Raw genomic sequence first — 13,276 nt, 5'->3', positions numbered from 1 at the left:
AGGAGGAGGAGGAGGAGGAGGAGGAGGAGGAGGAGGAAAGCTCGAGGGGGTTCAAGGAAGAGGAGTAGATAAAGGCTCCTTATGCTTTGGCAGGTACTACGACAAAGGGATAAAGCTGAGCCCTCATCCGCTGCTCTACTCCAATAGGTCACCCTCGTCGACCTCCTCGCAGAGATTTTTATCTCCCAGCAGGGCAACGGCATACACAGAGCTGAGCTCATACACTGCCGCGCTCAAAGACATGGAAGAGGCGATCCGCTGCTGTCACGAGCGGATGGGGGGGGCGGGGAAAGGAGAAGACCTTTCGACTTTGACCCGGGTGTACAGGAAGAAGATCAGGTACAGCAGCACAGAGAGTTTTATCTCCCTCCTCAAGATGGGCAGGATCCTGGAGTTGAGCGCAAAGGACTCGAAAGACGAGAGAAAGGGGGTCGAGCAGATCTTGAGCGCAGTGGAGGTGGAGTGAGAGAAGTGGAGGGAGGAGGGCGAGGATAAGGTCCTGACAGGATGCACTGCTGGATCGACATGTGGAGGCGAACATGAAGGAGGAGTTGACGCAGAAGAAGGAGGAGACCCTCAGGAAGTTGGAATGGGTACGGAGAATGGACGATGCCAAGGAGGAGACGGCGAACGGGGACAGGATGTTTCAGGAGGGCAATGTAAGTTGTTTCCTCCCTCCTTGTAGAGTAGATCTCACTTCCTCTGTCGCAGTTTGCAGCTGCAATCCAGTTCTACAACAAAGCAGAGGCAGCAGACTCGAAGGCTGAGCGAGCAGACGCATACTTGCTCTACTCCAATCGTTCTGCGTGCTTCATTGAGATGAAGAGGGGACGGTGAACTCGATTGTTCCTGCTCCTGCTCCTGCTGCTGCCCCTGCTGCCCCTGCTGAGTGACTGTTGGTGGCAGGCAAGCGCTAGCGGATGCAGAGAGGTGTGTAGAGCTGAAGCCCGACTGGCACACTGCGTAAGTCTCTTGATCTCTTCCTCTTCCATCAGCCTCCAGGATCGTCTGACTGGCTCGTCAGCCACATGCTCAAGGGCCGCGCACACGAGGTGCTCGGGGAGGACTGGAAAATGCTGGAGAGCTGCCTGCGAGCGTATGAGCTGAAGGAGGAGGACAAGAACAACCTTGCGATGCTGCGAGACTGTCTGGTGAAGCTCGTCTGCGAGGGAGGGAGACAGGTAGTTCCTTGATCTGCGTGAGGAGGGTAACATCAATGTCGACAGCGCCAGGCGCCCTTGCCCGAGCTGATGGAGAGGTTGAGGGAGGACGAGGAGGTGAAGAAAATCTTGCGCGACCCCAAGGTCTTGGCGATCTTACAGGCGATCCACGAGAGAAAGGACGCTAGCCTCCTTATCGCTACCCTGCAGTCTGACCTGGCCATGTGCGGCAAGCTCGCGAAACTATATCATGCTGGAGGGCTCGGGATATGATAGTTATGGTTCCTTGTACTGTCTCTGCAAGGGGAGGGGCGGAGGATGGAGTAGGATAGATGGATGTGGTGCTAGATCAATGGATAGGATGAAGACAAAGAGGGGGATACAAGGAAAGTTTATACGTCAATTAACAAAGGTCTATCATGCGTTCAACTCTGCATCACCAGCGGGAGCAAGCACAGATGTCTAAGAAGTGCCTGACAAGCTCCTGTTGTCCCGAAGCAAGAAATGGAGGCTCGATCAGAGAGCAAGCATCACGAATAAGAGGCAAGGGCAGCCAAAGGGGTTAAGGATGCGCAAGAGCAGGAGCAGGAGCAGGAGCAGGAGCAGGAGCAGGAGCAGGAGCAGGAGCAGGGGCAGGGGCAGGGGCAGGGGCAGGGGCAGGGGCAGGGGCAGGGGCAGGGGCAGGGGCAGGGGCAGGGGCAGGGGCAGGGGCAGGGGCAGGGGCAGGGAGCAGGGGCAGGGGCAGGGGCAGGGGCAGGGGCAGGAGCAGGAGCAGGAGGAATGGCACACTGGTGTAGGAACGGGTATGAATGTTTGGGGGGCGGTGGAAGGTCACAGGGAGGGGTGGTAATTATATCCCGTGCGTGGGAAAGGACATGGTAGGGTCACCCTGCTTGAGGGGATGGGGTCAATTCTGTCGGGGCCCGCATGCGCTGCTGAGGACGATCGTTGGAAGGACGAGGAGAGACGCGAGGGAGGGTGGACGTGAGGAGGAGGAGACCTGTGTACGATGCAGACATCAGAGCGATCTTGTGCATGGTAGAGAGCTTCATCGTGTGATGGATCCTGTCACCATGAGAACGTGCAGGAAATAGAGAATAGTCCACGTGTATGATTCTGTGAGACATGATGAAGACATTGGGGATGATGTGTGTTCTTGTTATGTTGGTTGACGTTCGGATGCAAAGTGTGAGAAAGAGATCGAGAGATCCATGAGAATGGATGTTTGATTCCTGGCAGCAAGCGATTGACCCGCGAATGACTGGGATCGTGTGCTAGGGATGACGTCGATAGAAGACAAGCAGGCAAGGGAGGAGGCAAGTCCGATGACTGAGGAAGAGAAGCCTTTCTTTGATGGGTAAGAGTATTCTGCATCATAATCACGACACCGTTCTGTTTGTGATGTTCTAGACTGTTACTTGTTTCCTGTCTTCATGTCATCATTTGACTTGGTTTGGTCAGGGTGATCGCTGCGCTGACAGAAGAAGAGAAGCAACTTGCGTTACAAGATCCTCTTGATGTCCTCATAATCGTCCGTGGGTTTGCCACAGAGAATCCGAGGATGCAGGTGCTTGCACTGAATGCTGGCGTGTGGAGCTGAACTGATGGTGTGCAGGCAACGATAGACGCCATGAAGAAGATATACGCATGGAGGAGGGAGATTGGTTATTACAACTTCCTGAAGCACAAGATGGAGGATGCAGACAACTTCCACAAGTACTGGCCTGAGACGATGTGCGGGACGGACAAGTACGGCCATTTCCTTCAGTGCCTGAAGGCTGGTGATATCGACATGGATAAGTTGGAGGCGATGGATGAGAAGCGTTTGGAAGCCTTGCAAGGTCAGCGGATGCTGGCGTACGGGATGTACAAGAGGAACCTGAGCAGGGAGAAGGGAGTGCAGCGATACAAACACACTCTCGTTGTGGATCTGCACGGAGTGTCCCTCAGCCTCACCAAGAGCTCCAAGAGAGCCTTGCTGAAGAGGATTTTCGACGTCGGGACTCACTACTACCCGGAGACGATGTGGAAGATCTACGTCGTGAACACTCCTATGCTCTTCCGAGGGATTTGGGCGATAGTCAAGCCGTGGCTCCATCCCATCACAGTAGCCAAGGTGAACCTACTTGGAGGGTGAGTCGAGTCACTCGAGGGGGGTGGGGGTCTTGACAGCCTGCCAGTCACTCCTCGGCGATGAAGCAGATGGAGCAGGAAGGGATTCCTGCCTCCCACATGCCAAAGTGGATGGGAGGGGGCTGCGAGGGCATGCCTGCGTCTGTCTACATCAACTCGGTAAAGATTTGCCACAGGGCATTTCGAGGTAGTGACAATTGCCTGCAGCTGCTGCCGCAACATGGATAGGGTGGAAGCAGAAGCTCGTAGTCCTCAGTGTTAACGGAGTTTCATTCGTCAAGGGTAAGGAAACGCATAGCCACTTACTTCTTCCCTTCCAGCGAATTCACCACGTCGAACAACCCAAAGCCCACCCTGAAGGGAGGAATGCTGATCAAGGCCTGGAACGACTCATCTTGTTTCCTTGAGGCCTCTGAGGTATCCATACAGTCAGTGGGTCAGCAACAACTCGTTACACTGGGCTCACCCTTCCCTATCTTCAAGAGGCTGTCGTGGATGTTACACGTCCACTGATCCTTCTCAGTGAAACTTTTCCCTCGCAACCTGACGCTTCGAAGGCAACTCAACCTCTCCTTTTCGATCTCTTGGAACCCCCTCGTCCAACGCCTCACCACCAACGAGTTCGTCCAGACTGCAAGATAGTCGGGATGGCTCTTCCGGAATCCAGCGTCCCCCATCATCGCAAGGCAGCGCTCATAGACCCTGCCCGCGTTCACCTCCTGCTGCTCCGCTCCCGTCCCTCGTCCTACCTTCCGCTTGACACAGGCTGCAGTCCAGAAGAGATTCCCGAGCACGTTCAAAGTTCTCGCTGCTTCCAGCACATCCGACGGTTCCTCTACTTCGAGCATCTCCCTTGCCCGCTCGGCCGTCTCCAACCCCTCTTCGATCGAGCCAGTCTTGTGTCTGAGGTCAGCCAGCATTGCCAGGTTCTTGGCGTGCAGGAATCTCAACTCGTTGTTGTCGCGATTGTCTTTCTTGGGCGAGAAGAAAGAAGTAGCCTTCACGTTCTTCTCTGCTAGCAACTTGGCCTCTTGCAAGCTTGATTTCGCTTGTAGGAGAGTAAGGTTTGAGTCCAAGCCGTGCAGGACCAGCTGGTTGGGTCTGTATGCTCTCTCCGCCATGTAGCGAGCTCTCTTCATGCGCTTTACCGGCTGGCTAGAGGGTTCCTCCAGCTGCATGACGCTCTCGTTCACCGCGAGGTCGTTGAGGCACCCGGCCAAGTCCGTGTAGGCGTCATGAGTGTATCCCTGCGATGAGAGCGACTCGCAGTTTCTCAACGCGTTCTTCAGCTCATGGTCGGCGGCATGGAGGCTCCCGCTCAGATGTAAGGCGAGGCCGAGACCATTCGCTACCACCCAAGCGACGGACGAGTTGGACTCCATCATTGGCTTCTGTTTGGTGAAAACATTCGTGGCCTTCGAATACTGACAACTCGTGATCAAAGACGCACCCTCTTTACACTTCATGAGAACTTTCTTCAGCTGTTTGTTGTCCACTGCATTGACAACGCAGTGATGCATGTTAACGAGCTTGGGGTCCACCACCTATGAGATGGTTTACACAGAGAAACAAGCATGCAAGCATATAAAGCTCTCTGAGATCCTGTGTCTACTTGAGTACGTTTCACATCTCGTTAGCTTTATCTGTCCTTCTGTCCCATTCCCTCTTGTCATGTCCTCCTCTACTTCCTTTCTCTGTTATCTCCTCCTCTCCTCCCTTCCTCTCCTCCTCCTCGCTGCATGTTCGCAGTCCGTACCTTCGCTCGACCAGCCATAGTCACGTTGCAAGCCCGCCTCGACTCTGTCGCCGGCCTCAGCCGCAGTGCGCCGGGCCAGACCGTCCCAGTGCCACTGGGAGTCGGACTCCGACAGGGCCCGGGCGTTCAAAGTCGGTCTTAGTACCCGGTGGCCGGGCAGCCGCAGCAAGCAAGCCTTGAAGCCGCAGCCGGGGTCGAACAGAACTCCGAGTAGGCCGGGCGAATAAGTCTTTCAAGGCTTCCAAGTCCGCACCCGGCAACAGTCCGTCGGGCGCTACGGCCGGCCCTGCGGCCGCATTGTGGCAACTATTAGTAACGGGGGCGGTCCGGAATGCCACAACTGCCCTTGTGACCCCTCCCCCAGTCTCCCCGGCCCGCCCCCCGACGGGGGCCCGGCCCGGCCCGGTCCGTGACGCCGGGGCCCCGGCCCGGCCGGGCACCTTACACGCCGAACCCGCCTCAGACCGAGTATGGACGGAAAATGAGGGTCAAGGGATCATAGAGGGGAAGATGGAGGAAGAGGAGAGAAGTCGGGTCGATGCTCGAGACTTGTCTCGGCGAGGACGAGCAAGCGGCAGGGACAAGTGACGCGATGCGAGCATGCGGAGATCGTGAAGCAAGTGCTGCAGCTGCGGGTCTATGATCAATGCAACAAAGAGCGGCCATGTCCTCGCCGCTGCCCTTGCTCTTGCTGCTGTTGTTGATGCAGGCAAGATGCGCTCATCCGCATGTTCTTGGATGGGATGAAGCGATCCAGCAGGGGCTGTCCAGGTTGAACTCCAAGAAAATCCAATTGAGAGACTGGCAGAGAAGCGTCGTCGACTCATGGCGCGATGGAAAAGACTCGTTCGTCCTCAGCAGTACGGGTAATGCATGTTCCCTCCCTCCCTCCCTCTCATCCCTCTCATCCCTCCCATCCCTCCCATCCCTCCCATCCCTCCCATCCCTCCCATCCCTCCCATCCCTCCCATCCCTCCCATCCCTCCCATCCCTCCCATCCCTCCCATCCCTCCCATCCCTCCCATCCCTCTCATCCCTCCCATCCCTCCCATCCCTCTTATCCCTCTCATCTCTCTCAAGACGATAACACTTGCCAAAAAAAGGGTCGGGCAAGAGCGTGTGCTATCAGCTACCTGCGATGATTAGCGGGAAGACCTGCATCGTAGTCAGCCCGTTGATTTCGTTGATGCGAGATCAGTGCGAACAGCTCGTAGAGCAAGGGGTTTCAGCCTGCTACCTCGGCTCAGCCCAGCCAGACAAGATGGTCCATGGGAGGGCGATGAGCGGAGAGTACCTCCTCCTCTACATCTGCCCTGAGACCCTCGTCAAGATCTGCGACAGCCTGTGGCGCCTGCACCATGAGCAAGGGAAAGTGTGTCTGCTCGCAGTCGACGAGGCCCACTGCGTCTCCAAGTGGGGACACGATTTCCGACCTTCGTGAGGCCCTCGGGAGGAGGGAGGAAGGACCTCTGAGAGCTCCGCAGGTACCTCGACCTTGGTAGAGCCTTCCAGCAGCTGCATGATGGGCCTCGGGGAGCGATACCTGTGATGGCGCTAACGGCTACCGCAAGCCCTCCAGTGCGAGAGGACGTGGTGGGAGGTTGCTCTCGAGCTCGGGGAGAGTCTGACGAGTTGTTGTGTTGTGAAGATGAAGATCCTCAGGCTGGGGAGCAGCAGGAACGGGGACATGTTCGTGTGCCTCAACTCCTTCAGTCGCCCCAACCTCTGCTTCACCGTCCACCACACCAACATGGATAACCTCCAGTGCCTGGAGAAGGACCTTGCTCCGTACTTCGAGTACGCGGGAGACCCAACGCTGCTGATGAAGGTACCTCCTCCACCCCACCCCCTTCCTCCTCCTCCTCCTCTCCCTACTCCTGCATGTTCTTGTAGCGCCTGACGGTATGGCAAGGGTGACAACAGGATCGTCGCTGGGATCCGCACGCTCAGGTCAACCTGTCTGCTTGCTCCTCCTGCACATGCTGACCGACCCCAGCAAGCAAGAAGGAGCGGGGGCGGCCGGTGGAGAGGAGGAGGCTTGTAGCGCAGTGCCAGTACTCTCGAGCCCTCCCGCTCCCCAGTGGTGTCTGACTGACCCCCATCGACTCGCCTTCCAGGATCTGCATCGAGTCTCCATGCCCGAGGAGGAGGAGGCGAGGGTTCTGCGCGTTTTCAGGGAGCACACGGTCCCTCGGGCTCGGCCAATCTCAACTTACGTTCCTCGGATGCCTGAGAGCAACTCGCGGGGAGGGTCGATCATTATCTATGCCCCGACGCGAAACCTTGTCAAGCTGATTGCCATGAAGCTGCGGGTGAGGAGACATCATCATCATCATCATCATCATCATCATCATCATCATCATCATCATCATCATCATCATCATCATCATCATCATCATCATCATCATCATCATCATCATCATCATCATCATCATCATCATCATCATCATCATCATCATCATCATCATCATCTCTGGAGAGGTTCGAAGGTGCTGGTGACTTCAGCCTTGCAGAAGCTCGGGGTATCAGCAGAGCCCTTCCATGCCGGGCTCACGAAGCATCACCTGCACAAGGTCCAGCAGGACTTCATGAGGAACAAGTGCAAGTGCATCGTCGCTACCGTAGCCTTCGGGATGGGCATCAACAAGCCTGACGTGCGGCTGGTCGTCCACTATGGGTGGCCACAGGGGCTGGAGCAGTACTTCCAGGAGGCAGGACGGGCCGGACGAGACGGGGAGGAGGCCAAGTGTGCTCTCTTCGTGGACTTCCGGGGGGTCCCGTCGCTGCTGCCCTCGCAGTGCGACGAGGAGCGACGAGCGACGCTGCAGCGAGGGCTGACCGCCGTCTTCCTCTACGCCGTGAGGCTCAACCGCTGCCGTCTCCAGCAGATCCTTAGCAGGCTGGGAGACGAGGCTGCTCCTCCCTGTCGCAAGTGCGACGTCTGCAGTCAGGGCCAGCAGCCCGAGCAGCAGCTGGGCAAAGAGGCCGCCACCTTGCTGCGCGAGGTGCATGGGAAGGGGGGGGAGACGTGGGACAGGGGAACATGGCAGGAGGCAGTGAGTTCCTGGCACAAGAGCTGCCCGAGCCGCAGCGTGTCGTTCTGGCGGGGGCTAGCCCGGCTGCTGCTGGAGGAGGGTGTGCTAGAGGACCTGCACGCCCCTGCCTCCCTGCTGCTGCCCTTTGGTGCCCCACGGGTGACGGAGGAAGGAACAACTTTCCTAGGGCGCTGGGACGCGGACCAGCAGAACACAACGAAGATGCTGCGACCTGAAGCTGACATGCTGGTCTAGCAGCAAGGAGAGCTCTGATAGCTCAGAAGCAGTCGGAACGGACGAGGACGAGGACGAGGACGAGGACGGAGAGGAAGACGGAGCAGCGGACTGGAAGGAGGGAGGGAGGGGAGAGGACTGGAAGGAGGGAGGAGAGCATTTATTTGCATTCAGTTTACTCACTCACTAGATGAAAATAACAAAGAGGAAAGAGAAAAGAGGGGGACTGGAGAGTCTTAGCAGCTGACAGAAACATAATAAGGCGACCCCGATATGAATTCCTGCATGAAAAGGTCAGAGGCAAGGAGGAGGAGGAGGAGGAGGAGGAGGAGGAGGAGGAGGAGGTCTACCTGGACATAGAGGCGACTGCTGGGAATGTCCGTGTACGTGACCTCGTCCTCGGAGTCCTGCAAGTTCACGAAGGTGGCCGGAGAGCCCGCTGCTCGCTTCCAGTCAAGCTGGATGTCGTAGAGCTGGCCGATGCTGTCAAAGACGTAGGAGGCATTCGTGGAATTCTGCGGGAGCCGTTAGAGGATGGAATAGCAAAAGAGGGTGAGATGAGAGTGGGGAGGAGGAGGGGAGGGAGGAGGGTCACCTGAGAAAGAGAGCTCCACTGGTCGATGATAAGAACGTTGTCGATCCACAGGCGAACGCGGTCAGACGGCAACCCGCTGTCCCACTTAAAGTAGGTGGTCTGGTTGGTGTTCATGTACATTCCATTCCATCGGATAGCGAACGCGCTGTCGGTTGCCTGCAGCCCTGCGCCTCCCCATAGCCCGGCACTCGCTTCGTTCACTGCCGACGTGTTGTCTGCGTTCGTTCCGATCTTGCCCATCCGCTTATTCGCTGCCGCCCCTGACACTAGAGTGTCCAACGGCGAGCTCCACGTCCCGCCCTCCCCGACCTCTGTGTAGGTGTAGTAAGTCGCTGCGACGCCGCCGACCGAAGTCCATGAGGCGTAGAGGTAGTGGATCAAACTCGCGGGGTCAGGAGTTGGCGGAACTTGGTAGTAGCCGGAAAGGCTGCCGTCCAGTGTCGGCGTGTTGTAGTCGGCATGTAGAGTGCCCTGGACGTTGATGGCGGTGGAGTCGTACATGGGAGGAAGCCCGTTGGTTCCCTGCTTGTTGATGCCCGAGGTTCTCACCACACGCACGATGAACTCCTGCTGGTTCGGCCCTGTGGTCTTGGCGTTGCCAAACTGATCGCGAGCCTGGATGGTGAAGGCAGACTTGGTGGGAGAGATCGAGGACATGGTGAGTCCAGTGCCTCTGATCGTGCTCGTGGTTCCACAGGTAGTGGCTGGCTTGACAGTGAGCGTGAAGGGCGAACCCTTGACGTTGTCATTGCCATGCTTGATGAACACTTCGTAGCCCTTGGCGTTCTGCAGAGTGAAGGATCCAGTGTAGGTGGCCAAAGTGGAAGGAGCATTGGCAATGACAGCTCCTGCGTACACTGGGGTGCCGCCCGACCCATGAAGGCTCACAGTGAAGGAAGCGCTGGTGTCCTCCCGCACGTTCTCATACGCATCCTTGCTTCTGATCGTGAAGCTCGAGCCAACGCCTGCAGTCGCCAGGGTGAGGCCTTGCGCGAAGGCAACGCTCTCGCTGGCGCAGGTGACGGCAGGCTGGATGCGGAGCCCTGAAGCAGCGTTGGGGACGTCCAGCCTCTGGAACAGCCTGTCAGACGTGATGGTTTCCAAAGTGGTGGCGGAGCTGGTCGATGTGGTGGTCTGGTACTGCCACTTGAGAGTGTAGCCTGCGGTGCTACAGCCTGTTGTGCACTTGTACAAGGCCATGATGTCATAGTATCCATTTCCTTTTCCGAATCCGATAGTTCCGCTGGGGGAGGTGCTGGACAGGGAAGTCCACTGTTGGATGATGATGCTGTTGTCAACCCAAAGCTTCACGCGCTCTTGGTTGCCAGCGCTGAACAGATTCATCGAGAACGTGTACTGCTGTGCTTGCGATGGCCGCACAAATCCGACCCAGCGAACTCCAAACTGGGAGAAAGAAAGAAGTCAGTACACAAGGCCAGAAGAGGAGGAGCAAGGAGGGGTACCTTGCTTCCGCTCAACGACGTAGGGAGGCTTCCGTCTGCAGACGACCAATCCAAGATGTTGTCTACTCTAGATGATTGAGGATTTCCCTCACCGAAGTTCAAGGAGACAGTGTTGTCAAGGTCATTGTAGTAGGTGCTCGTAAGCCCTCCAGCGCTGACAAGTGAAGTGACGACAGTGTACTGTCCTTTCCTCGTTCCAGTGAAGACGGCACTGTATGTGGAGTCTCCGTTGTCGACAACATCCGCACGGATGATCCGAGGGCACTGCGGGCAGTAGAGAGGGCCCTGCGACCCGAGGCAGCCGGACACTGTGTACAAGTTGCGAGAGGCGAGCGGAGAGTCGGTGAAGGACTGAGAGACGACAGCAGTGCGATTAGCGAAGTACATCGCAATAGTCCTCTTCTCCCCGGACCCATCAGCAGACAAAGTGTATCCCACGTATGCCCCAGCGGTTATGGAGGCCGAGCTAGCAAGTTGAATCTCCCTCACAGCCAAGGATACCGTGACGACCATTGGGGAGGAAGGACTGTTCGAAGGGCAGGAGACTTGAGGAGGACTGGAAGGTGAGTATGACCTGCAGGCATCAACGTCAGAACAAGCGCACTGCGGGAGGACAGAAGGGGCTTCACCTTCCGCTGTTGGTGATGACGATTTTAAGACCTGTTCCAGTGCTGGAATTGATGCATTTGCCCATCAAACCCCATCCTGAGCATCCACCGCTGCAATTGACAACCAAGTCTCCAGCAAAGTAGCCAGAGCCCTGGTCGTCAATGGTGGCAGCAACGACCGAGTATCCCACAGCTTGCACTGTTCCCTGGTCGATGACTGTGTTGCACACCTTGGGGATGAGCTTCACGCTTCCGCTGCTGGCGTCACAGGGGCGACCACCATCTTCCCATCCGTGGATGATGAAAGAAACCAAATCCTCCGAACTGATCGTGGAGGGGATGCTGGTTGCAAGCGTGATGGTGGCCCCAACAGACGAGATGATCTTGGTCTTGTGCTGCTGCATTCCCGTCGCATCGTTGATTGTCAACCACATTCCTCTCCAGTCATCGTTCGTCGGCGACGAAGTGTCCAACACGAGCTGGCTGGTGCTCACAACCGACTGGATCGATCCTTGGATCCAAGGAGTGTTGTTGGCCTGAAGGTAGGCAACCTTTGCAACATCCAGCTGTCCTCCAGCATACCCGAGGATCCTCGTCCAACGGTCGATGCAAGGACCTGAGGTGAACATGATGTTGTAATCGGTGTAAGCATCGTCCACAGCGCTGGCAGCACTGTCCAGGTACGCAACAGTCTTGGAGGCGTTAATTGCATAGACGCACGTCGTGTCAGGCACTGCAGGAAGAGCCTCGCTCTGCAAACACACAAGAGGTCAGCAACATCTACAAAGATTCGATCCATCATTTACCAGTGTGGCAATACGATTCGAATCGTACGCTACGATCGTCAGGTTCACAGACTTGGCAGCGTCACAGCCGCTGATGGTCAATGCTGCCCCTACGTAGACATCGGCAGTTGCAAAATGTCCAGGCTGGAGCATAATCTGAGTGGTGGATGAACCGACGGGAATGACCCGCCCGGTGGAATCTGAAACAAGAGAGATTCCGACGATCTCATTGATATATGTTCCTCCACGGATGAGGTCGCCCTGCAGGTTCGGGCCGTTGGAGCCGACCTGAGGAGGGTAGGGAGCACATTCTGCCGCGTCACTGCAAGCAGCATCCATCTGGTATGTCGAGCTGTCAGGGGACCTTGATCCAGTGTAGCCATTGCAGAGAGTGTCACGCCCGGGATTCAAGGATTGGCAGCCATCGGAGAAGGCCCGGACGACTGAAAACGCAACGTGTCACCAAGAAATTTCATAGTCGTGGAAGCCATCACAACAATAAAATGATTTTCACAGAAGTTACTTACCGAACAGATCGCCGCCAATACCACGGACATTGTTGTACGCATCCTTGCTCTGGATCAAGAAGGACGCTTCTTGACCCGCAGTGGCAAGTGTCAATCCAACTCCATGTACCTCGCACGAAGGCGCGAAGGCAAGGGCTGGATTCACTCTTACCCTCTTGTATGTTCCTGAAACTACATGAGCCGGGTACAAGCTGTCTCGGGGGACGGTAGCATTGTTCCATTTCAATCTGAGCAACGCTCCGGACCCAGAAGAAGCAAGGACCTTCTTGTACTCAACCTTAATGCTGTACATTTCTCCAGGGAGGTAAGCATTCTTCTGGGTCTCAAGGGCTGTTGCACTGAGAGAGACCCACTGATCGATGAGAAGGCTGTTGTCGATCCAAAGCTTCACTCGCTCTTCCTTTCCGTTCTCGTTGAGCTCCATAGCGAAGACTCCGTCCGACACATTCGGATCAATCCTCACCATGCCAGTCCATCTGGCACTGAAGCTTCCGTCCGAGGCAAGACTGCAAAGTGATTCAGAAGAAGGAGAAGGAGAATCACATGACTCACGAGTATGGTCCATCCAAACCAGCTGTTGACCAGTCAATGTTTGTTGTAAGACAGTTCGTTTGGCCCATGCCGCAGTCGAAGCTGTTGCGCGCAGTTCCGAAGCTAGGAGTGTCATAAAACGTTGCCATGAGGCCCAGGCCTGGAACACTACGGAAGGTGCCGCTCCTGTAATCGAAGTTGTAGGCAACCTCATCGATCGCAACCGTGTGCGATCCTGCCCGGGTCTGTACGTATCCAAATGGACGACGATTGCCCGAGAAGGGTCCGAACGCTTTGCGGAAAGGAGTCAGAAGAACAACGAGCTATGCATGGAGAATTTACCTGTTGCTGTCGAAGAGTTTGGAACCGGCTGGAGCCTGTAGAATCCAAAGTCGCTGAAGGTTGTGACGCCATATGAGAGGTTCTGTGCCATGTTCGTGTCGGTCTGT

At 56.4% G+C, this 13,276-nt stretch overlaps 3 protein-coding genes across 3 annotated transcripts; 2 read left to right on the top strand and 1 right to left on the bottom strand.

Moving 5' to 3' along the window:
• Window positions 1-2,440: 2,440 nt before the first annotated feature.
• GUITHDRAFT_112461 (hypothetical protein) lies at window positions 2,441-3,521 on the top strand (the record flags this gene model as incomplete). Its single annotated transcript, XM_005828413.1, has 5 exons — window positions 2,441-2,517; window positions 2,622-2,727; window positions 2,776-3,293; window positions 3,341-3,452; window positions 3,501-3,521. 5 exons carry the CDS (start codon window positions 2,441-2,443, stop codon window positions 3,519-3,521), a joined length of 834 nt encoding a protein of 277 aa, XP_005828470.1.
• A 74-nt stretch (window positions 3,522-3,595) lies between these two features.
• GUITHDRAFT_112460 (hypothetical protein) lies at window positions 3,596-4,813 on the bottom strand (the record flags this gene model as incomplete). The annotated part of the gene is made up of 2 exons (XM_005828412.1): window positions 3,596-3,705; window positions 3,760-4,813. 2 exons carry the CDS (start codon window positions 4,811-4,813, stop codon window positions 3,596-3,598), a joined length of 1,164 nt encoding a protein of 387 aa, XP_005828469.1.
• Window positions 4,814-5,752: 939 nt separating this feature from the next.
• Window positions 5,753-8,339, top strand: GUITHDRAFT_112459 (hypothetical protein; the record flags this gene model as incomplete). The annotated part of the gene is made up of 7 exons (XM_005828411.1): window positions 5,753-5,915; window positions 6,153-6,486; window positions 6,534-6,642; window positions 6,698-6,877; window positions 6,962-6,999; window positions 7,226-7,361; window positions 7,563-8,339. The coding sequence occupies 7 exons, from the start codon at window positions 5,753-5,755 to the stop codon at window positions 8,337-8,339; spliced, it is 1,737 nt and encodes a 578-aa protein (XP_005828468.1).
• Between the last annotated feature and the right edge of the window lie 4,937 nt (window positions 8,340-13,276).

The sequence above is a fragment of the Guillardia theta genome (genome assembly GCF_000315625.1).
Source record: "Guillardia theta CCMP2712 unplaced genomic scaffold GUITHscaffold_59, whole genome shotgun sequence".
NCBI lineage: Eukaryota > Cryptophyceae > Pyrenomonadales > Geminigeraceae > Guillardia > Guillardia theta.
The sequence above is the reverse complement of the archived record's forward strand: the minus strand, read 5'-3'. Positions and strand labels throughout refer to the sequence as shown.